This window comes from Octodon degus, unplaced genomic scaffold, assembly GCF_000260255.1.
Source record: "Octodon degus isolate 3935 unplaced genomic scaffold, OctDeg1.0 scaffold00004, whole genome shotgun sequence".
Taxonomy (NCBI): Eukaryota; Metazoa; Chordata; class Mammalia; order Rodentia; family Octodontidae; genus Octodon; species Octodon degus.
This window is the reverse complement of record NW_004524580.1, coordinates 26,977,772-26,986,924: the sequence shown is the minus strand read 5'-3', so window position 1 is coordinate 26,986,924 and position 9,153 is coordinate 26,977,772. Positions and strand designations below refer to the sequence as shown.

Here is a 9,153-nt window from a genome sequence, read left to right as displayed (position 1 = left end):
TTTTTTTTTTTTTAGAAATTCACCTGTTGAATCTGCAGTTGTGGTACACTTGGGGTTGAAGCCAGGGCCTCATTAATGCTGGGCAAATACTGTATCACTAAGCTACATGTATCCTCAGCACTCTTTAAAAAAAAAAAAAAAATTGAAATCTCACTAAATTGCTCAGGCTGGCCTGAAACTTTTGTTTCTTCTGCCTCAGTCTCCGAAATAGCAAAGATTACAGGTGTTCTTCATCTGTCTTCAACCTCAAAAGTTGTTTTATTTTAAAATTTTAAAATATTTGTTTGTGAGGGCCAGCCAAATAGCTCAGTGGATTAAAGAGCCTGCAAGCGGGTGCTGACCCCACCCCCGGGGCGCCCTAGAGGGCAGTTGAGACTGGGCGTGGTGGTGCACACCTGTAATCCCAGCTCTTGGGAGGCTGTAAACAGGCGCATCACTACAAGTCCGATCTAGTAGTGAAACCCTGAACACCCTGTAAACCCTTCCTTAAAATACAAAAATAAAATATTTGTGGTCTTGGGGATTGAACCCAGGACTTTCACACTGAGCTACATTCCCAGCCCTTTTCTTTATTTATGTTTGAGAAAGGGTCTCACTAAATCACAAGATTCTCCAGGCTGGACTCAGAGTTGGGATCTCTCCTGCCTCAACCTTAAGAGTCTGAGACAGGATCTTGCTAAATTCTTCAGGCTAGCCTTCAATCTGTGATCCTCCTGTCTCGGCTTCCCAAGTGGCTGGTATTACAACTATACCCAACAGCTACTGGTCTTTATTTCCAGCTAATTTATTGTACTCTGTCTTAACTAAGTATGACTTTCACCCCATTAACCCCATCAACTCCTTGTAAAAGTTGTGGTTTTTTGTTGTTGTTTTCCAGTATTAAGGATTAAACCTCCAACCTTCTGAGATATATCCTTTACTTAATTTTACTTTATATTTTTTGAGCCAGATTCTCACTAAGTCACTAGATTGTCCAGGCTGGTATTGAACTTGTGATCCCCATGGATGGATGCATTGCCAGCTGGTGAAGCCTTCCGGTCCTCCAGCCTCATTCATCCACAGCCTCGCCTCTGCCGTCACGTTGATTGCATTCCTGTACTCCGTGTCACTGTTTCCTGCAGGATCTGGCCCCATGCTTGGGGACATAGATCCATTTAGTGGGAGTTCTTCCACCTCAGACTGCCAAACCTGGCTCTTTTTCTCTGGTGTCTCTTTTTTTCAGTATATTTGTCCTGTAGGAAGCATGTTGTTCACAAGGGCACATAATTGTAATTCTGGCAGCATGGGAGGCCAAGTCAGGAGAATCTCAAGATGGAGCCCAACCTGGGAATTTAGAGAGTTAGCGCCCAGTACTGCAAGTGAATGATTGAATGAATAATTATTGATTGAATTATTCATTCAATCATTCATTCACTTATGATACTCTGGATTCTACCTTTCTTTTTCTTTCTTTTGCTTCCTAACTTTCTATCTTCAAAGACTTGATTCTTTTGATTGTATTTCTTATGCATTGACAATCCTTATAGAACCTTCTGAGCCAAGTCAGAATAGCAAGGCTTTATTTTTGTGTGTGTGTTTTTTGCAAGGCTTAAAAAAATTCATTTTCCTGTGAAATTTTCTAAATTAAGCAGAAGGGCCGGCCAAATAGCTCAGTAGGATGTTCCTATCTGATGAAATATGACAGGACCATAGCATTCATGATTTTGACATTAAGAATAATAAGAAAATGTTTACTACATACTGTGAAAGAAAAAGCAGGAAGTGGGCATGGTGGCACATGCCTGTAATCCTAACACTCAGGAGGCTGAGGCAGGGGGATCACTGTGAGGTTGAGGCCTGCAACCTGGGGTACAAAGGGAGATCAGAGTCCTGCCTGAATCACTAGGTAGGAGTCCAATCTATGCAGTGAGACCCTGTACACCCTGTCCTAAATACAAAGAAAAAAAAAAAAGTCCTGCCTGAACTGTAGAGTGAGACCCTATCTCAAAAAGACAAAACAGAAAAACCCCAATAATTCAGTTTTGTGTAGTGAATGTATATATATTTGCACTATATATACAAAGAAAACTAGGAAACTATATAAGCCAAAATATTTGTAGTAGTTTCTACTGGGTAGTGGGGCACAGGTGATTGTTCATTTTCTCTTTGTTTTTCAGTATTTTCCAAGATTTCTTCTGTGAACACATCTGAATGTATAACCATAAATACTTTTCTTTTTAGTGTGAAAAATTGAGAAATCCCTGTACCAAATACATCAATGAAAAAAAAAAAAAAAAAAAAGAATGAGAAATTGGGAAACCTCTCAGCTCATTAGAAGTCAACATTCAGGGGCTGGGGAGATGGCTCAGTAGGATAAGTGTTTGCTTGGCAAATACAAGGATCTGAGTTCAATCCCCGGTTCTGTAAAAAAAAAAAAAAAAAAGTCCACATTCATCTTTCAGTTTTGCATAGCCAAAGGCTCTATTTTATAACTCATCAAGAGTACATACTGTAGATAATTGATTCAAAATAATCTCAAGGGAAGGTCAGATTATTAGCCAGGTGAAACAGATGCACAAAATATTCTCTACTGGTGGGTAAATCCCCTTGAAAGAATCAATGACACGCTGGAAATTTTTTAGTGACACAGAACAAAGCCACAGAGCTATGACATGCCAAGACTTGAAATTTAGACATGGATCCATCTATTCTATTGCGTCTATCTGCACATCATTCCTATAAGGTTTCGGTAGGTTGTGTTAAATTGAAAAGTCATATTTTAGGTCAAAGTCATAGCAAATGAGCAGATGGACCATTCTAAGAAAGCAAAAGTGACCAGCCCTGGGAAATAAGCTGGCATCTGTGAAGTGAAAATTTTAGATCAATAACAGAGTTCATAAGGGGCCGGGGAGATGGCTCAGTGGAAAAAGCGCTTCCCTGGCAAGCGCAAGGACCTGAGTTCAATCCCCGGTTCCACCAAAAAACAAAACAAAAAAAGAGTTCATAATGTCATTCGTAGTGTCATGAACATAAACCGCTTTATAGCTTAGAAATAGTTGTGATGTACTTTGTCACATTTGATCCTTTTACCCTGTGAGGCAAGTAGGACCATCATTGTTTTCCCTACTTTATAGACCAGGGACTTTCAAACTTTACTTGCACGAAAGACAATTGGATGGTGTGTGGCTGGACCTCATTCTCGAAAGTTTGTCAGTGTGTAGATCGGAGCAGGATCTAAACACATATTTGCATTTCTAGCTTGTGATATATCTAACAGCACAAGGCCATTTAAAAGTATATTCTTTGCAAAGCCAGATCTGATTTTTGTCACAGTTGTAAATCATAACTGTGTTGTCCTCAGGATAAAATCTATTTTTTTTTTTTAATTTTTGCTTTATTGAATAGTATAGTCTTTACTTTTTTTTTTTTTTTTTGCAGAACTGGGGATTGAACTCAGGCCTTTGTGCTTGCCAGGGAAGCGCTTATTCTACTGAGCCATCTCCCCAGCCCCTAGTCTTTACTTCTGAGCCTTGTCTTGTAAGTTTTCATCTTTTGTGTGTGCAGATTTTTCTTTTTTTAGTTTTTATTTTATTTATTTATTTATTTATTTATTTGGCCAGCTCAGCCCACCCTGGGTGTGGGGCTGGCGTGGCTTGTGGTGTCGGGGATTGAACTGTGGTCCCTGTGTGCTTGCCTGAGCTTGCCTAAGCAGGCGCTTTAGACCACTGAGCTACCTCACTGGCCCCAGGATTAAATCTAAATTTAAAAAAAAATCTAAAATCTTAATCCCTTGGAATAGTATAGGGTCTTCCCTTTATCTGGGTCCTCTTACTATTTACAAAAAATCTATTTCCTGGGCTGGGGAGATAGTTTAATAGAATAAGAGCCTGCCTGGTAAGTGCAGGGTCCTGAGTTCAATCCCCAGTACCACAAAAAAAAAAAAAAAAAATCTATTTCCCATTTCTTATTATGTATCATTCATTCTGCCTTTTTTTTTTTTAAACTCAGGCCTTTGCAATTGCCAGGCAAGTGCTTATTCTACTGAGCTATCTCAGTAGAATAAGCCCTTCTGCTCTTTTTTTATGCTTTGCCTTTCTTGTATAAGAAAAACCATGCCACTAAATGTTGGAAGTGTTTAACTTTGTTTTCATTTAGGGGCTCACTGCTAAGCGTTTGCCTTAAATCTTGGAGGAGACTTGGCACTTGGGACTTTGGGGCAATGCTGAGACTGTAGGACTCTGGCAACTCCTGCAGATAGACTAAATGCCTTCGCATAAAGGGGTGTGCCTGAGTCTTTGGGGCTTCGCATAAAGGGGTGTGCCTGAGTCTTTGGGGCTGGGTTCTAAGGGCATGTACTGCTGATAGACTTAATACTAGTTCTTAAAGGTTGTTAAATCTGTGTTACAATGTTCAAGGTGTGAAGTAAGAATATCCATATGTTGGTATCTGGAGACCAGTGTAAAGAAACGTTTGGCTACTAAGTTGTCAAGGGGCGGATGGTAATGGTTGATACATTGTGACAACTTGAGAAGTTTAGAAGTTTAACTGAGGAACTCAGTAGGAGGCCAGGGTCTTCACTTGGTAAACATTGCTTAGCCCTCTAAGTGAATGTCTGGCAAGCTGAAAGACCCAGGTTCAAACCCTGGTACTGACATAGGGAAAAAACTGATCTCGGGTAGGTGACCTCCAAATGATACAGGGAACCTCCAAAGGATACAGGGGAAAAATGATCTCCCGACCTGACCTGGATGAGTTTGTGCTCTCTAAAACTGAAGAACGAATTTTAGGAACAAACGGAGGTTATGAGCACAATATATTTATTGAGGGAAAGAAGGCTCCTGTCCAAGAGAGGGACAGAAGGGGGGCCCGAGTGCGTAGTCCCCAGGAAGCTTTCTCTTCCAGGGACTTTTATAGAGTAAAACCATGTGGGGCTAAGGTGGGGAACATGGGAACTTGATTAGGTGTATGTGGAGTGGGACAAAATTATGGTCAACCAATGGGATTAAAGCACCATTGCTCAGGTAAAATTGATTAAGTCCAGGAACAAATGGGGAAGGGACTCACATAGCAAGCAGCAAGTGGGCATGAATGTAGAACAGGACTTTATCTGGTAACTATCAGATAAGGACTCTTCCTGGCTTCTTTTTTTTTTTTTTTTTTTCAGAACTGGTGATTGAACCCAGGCCCTTGCACTTGCCAGGGAAGTGCTTATTCCACTAAGCCATCTCCCTGGCCCCTCAAGGTGAAGATCAATCCCTTATGCTAATCTTTAGGGAGGTCAGCATTTGTTTGATCTTTGGTCTTTAGGTCTGGCTTATAGCAGGAGCATCTGTCCCTCCCACAGTTGTAAGGTATCTTGTCGTCTGTGTTGTCTCCTTCGAGGGCCTGGCCCTGCCTGACTGCCTATAATATTTCTATCTGATTTGGCCGCCTGCAATAGTACTACATGCCATGCTGACCCTACTTGGGGTAAGCCACCAAAACCGGGTGTGGTGGCGCAGGCCTCTAATCCCAGCACCGGGGGAGGCTGAGACAGGAGCATCACTGTGAGTCTGACATAAGCCTTTCCTCCCTTAATTTTGAGTTTTGGGTCCAGAAAAGCAACCGAGACACTGTTGTGAGCTGCGCCGCTATAAACGCTGTGCACAGGCATCACTACAGCATGATGCTGTTCACTCTTTGACTAAGATGCCCTGGAAGAGAAACGCTAGGGTGAACAGAATTCCATTTTTTGTTTCGTTTTTAATCAGTAAGTGTTTTTTTTTTTTAAATATTTATTTATTTTTATTTATTACATTTATTTATTGTGTGTGTGTGTGTGTGGCCAGCTCAGCCCACCAGGGGGCGGGGCTGGCTGGCATGTGGTGCTGGAGGATTGGTCCTTGTGCTTTGCCAAGCTTGTTTCAAGTAGGTGCTTTAGACCACTGAGCCATCTCTCCAGCCCCAGTAAGTGTTTTTGTACAAAAGATGATGTATTTTTTTTTTCTTCATTTTAAAACAAAGCGGGGGGGGGGGGGTATAGCTCAGCTGCCTAAGTGCCTGCCGGGCAAGTGCAAGGTCACTGGTTTGCAAGTTTGATCACCAGTATCGCAAACAGAACAAAACAACAAAAACATGAGAGTATGGGCAAGAATGGGAGCAAATAATAGATACTTTTATGGCATTAGTTTTTTTTGTTTTTTCTTTTTTTGGTTCAGAAAGAAAAGCATCCACAAAGACATTCCAACAATACTAAAAAGTCCAACAATGACTGGTTCTTTCTTTTTCTTGTTTTTGTTTTTTAGACGGGGCTCCAGTGTGGAGCCCAGGCTGGCCTTGAACTCACCGTGCAGCCCTGACTGGCTTTACACTCATGACGCTCCTTCTGCCTCGGCTTCTTGAGTGCTGGACCGCAGGCGTGCATTACCGTGACCTTTCCAGTACGACAAAAGAAGAATTTCATTTTCTTGACCAGAGGCTTATGCACCCCCACTGCTGCTTTTTTTTTTTTTTTTATGTATTTGGCACAGGGTCTCACTATGCAGCTAGGACTTGTGATCCTCCTGTTTTTAGCCTCCCCAGCGCTGGAATTACAGGTGTGCCCTACCACGCCCAGACTCGGTGGCTAGGTGTGACAGGGGTGGGGGAGGCATTGCATGCGGTGCCAGGAATTGAACCCTGGTAGCTATGCTTGCCTAAGCAAGCTCTTAGTCTGCTGAGCTCTCACTGGTACATCCATCCTACTAGTTTCCCTGGAGCCATGTGATTCTTTATTGGATTATTCTATAACCCAAGACTACAGAGAGAGCAGGAGGGAATCCGGGTACATGATCTAACAGGAAGACAGAAGCATCAGAGCATTAAAAACTGTCCCCAGAGAAATGTGGGCAAGACCCTGCCCTGAGCCCACATCAGGGACAGGTGCTATGGCAGCGTCCTCATTGGGAGCAGGGGATGACAGAGTCTGCCAGCCTCCACTTCCACTTCTTTTTTTTTTTTTTTGCATAACCGGGGATTGAACTCAGACCTTTGTGCTTGCCAGGGAAGCACTTATTCTACTGAGCCATCTCCCCAGCCCCACTTCCACTTCTATCTCTTTTCCAGAAGCTGAAAATTGGGGACGGGGAGCGGGGTGAGAAAAGAACAATATGTTCAGAAATACTGTAGAGGAGAACAGGAGACAAGAATTGCTTTGCCAACTTTTGTCACAAATGAGAAAAAAGAGCCACCGAGGTAATCCCATCACCCAGTAACACACGGCTCCATTCTGGACTCTGCACACAGGCGGGCAGTCCGGACGACTTTCTAACAGCCCAGCTTGTTGGATCGGTCTCTTGGTTCCTAGAGACGTAACCACAGGACGACCATCCCAGACCCAGTTCCAGCGGTCACATCATGCCAGTAGAAATAAAGTGATGGCAGCTGTTTCGGTTTGTGTCTAGTTGTCCCCCTAAGTCTCATGCAGTCATTGAGGCAGGCTTCTAGACCTCGTGATCCATTCCTGCTGGGATTATGGGTGTGAATGCTGCACCTGCCCTGGGGTGGACAGCTTGGGTACAACACAGGCAGCGAGAACTGCTCCTCCCTTTTGGCTCTGGCCGTGTCACTCCTCCTTTTGGCTCTTGCAGTGTTGCTCTTCTCCGCCTCCATGAGCTACTGCCCTCTGCCGTGTGCCGCTCTGCCTTGGAGCTAGCCAAGTATCAACTGAAACCTCCACTAACTGAGCTAAATTAAATTTTCCTTCCTTAGTTTTGGGTGCCAGGGGCTGGGGAGATGGCTCAGTAGAATAAGCGCTTCCCTGGCAAGCGCAAAGGCCTGAGTTCAATCCCTGGTTTTGCAAAAAAAAAAAAAAAAAAAAAAAAAGTGCATTAAAAAGGTAAGCCCCCCCCCCAAAAAAAAGGAAAGGGCCAGAGACCTCTTTGCTCACTTTGTCTTCCACCTTGCAGTTCCACAGGCTTTGCTGTCTCCTCCTTACAACTATATGTTGTAGTCTGGGGTTTTGCAAGGGGAACAATACAATACAGGACACATTTTATAGATTATTTTATAATGAATCACCCAAAGAATCATATACAAAGACTGCAGGAGATCTGTCCACACACTGAAGACCAAAGACTCCAGCTGAGGGCCTGGACCCCCAGGTAATGTGCTGCATGAGTCCAGCCAAAGACCGAGAGCCCATCACAGTGCCCCAGTGAGTCCCACTGGAGGCTTAGAGCCCATGACAATGTCTCCTGCAGACCTGCTTCATGGATCTGCACTGGGAAGGCCCAAAGGACAGTAGTGAAGCTAGAAAGTCTGTGTCAGCGGGATGAAGGACCTGTGCCAGCCAGCTGAGGGATCCGCACTGGAGCCAGACAGCAATGCTAAAGGTAAGAACCAGAGCTCCCCTCAAAAGTACTACCGCCATCCTCAGCAACAGCGAAGTCCCGGGCTCACGGAGTTCAATCCCTGGTTCCACCAAAATGAGGTAGAGTGCCGGAGACTGGGAGCTCTGTGGGAGTATGCTTGGGTTGGGAACCCATGAGCCTGGCCCTTACAGTGCAATCACATTGGTAATAAACAATCACCCTTCTCTGCAACTCCTCCAGTCTGGTCATCGCCCACATGACGAGATGCAGGCAACAGGCACACAAGGCCACAGCCATGGCCTACCAGGTTGCCAGGATCCTGCCCCCAGACTAAGGAGAGACTGTTCCGTTCCCTTGGTGCCAGCCTCAGGCACTGGTATGAAAAGCCAGCAATCAGCACCGCAGATGTGGGAAGTCACTTTTCTCTCTTTACTCTTTTCTCCCAGGGAGCCTCGCATTTCTTCTGCTGTCCACAAGAATTCTCTCAGGGCCACAGGCAGTAGCAGGTCAGTCCTTCACAATGAAGGAAGAGTGAAGGGACAGCCTACAGAAAGGGAAAAGTTTTGCCTGCTGTTCCTCTGACAGAGGGTAACATCCAGCTTATATGAAGATGGGCCACTCCCGAGGGAAAACTCTCGGCCAATGGAGACCTCAAAGCACAGAACCACCAGCCCATATCCTGCAGATGGGAGAGGGCAGTCAGGGGCCAGCCAAGACCCTTGTCCCAGAGCTTGTGTCAGAGGCCAGGTGCCTTGCTGGGCCCCACCTCTATTTTAGCTGTGTCTCAGTTACGCTTCTCTCATTGCTGGGGCAAATACTCAACACCCAAAATGAAGGAAGGAAA

The 9,153-nt window shown here is 44.4% G+C and overlaps 1 protein-coding gene across 1 annotated transcript in view; it reads right to left on the bottom strand.

The window, feature by feature from the left end:
- Tmpo (thymopoietin) overlaps window positions 1-6,333 on the bottom strand; it is a 40,743-nt gene extending 34,410 nt beyond the window's left edge. Inside the window, exon 1 of the mRNA XM_004623913.2 lies at window positions 6,305-6,333. Within this exon, the coding sequence (XP_004623970.1) occupies window positions 6,305-6,333 (29 nt within the window). The remainder of the gene's footprint in view (window positions 1-6,304) is intronic.
- Window positions 6,334-9,153: the final 2,820 nt, after the last annotated feature.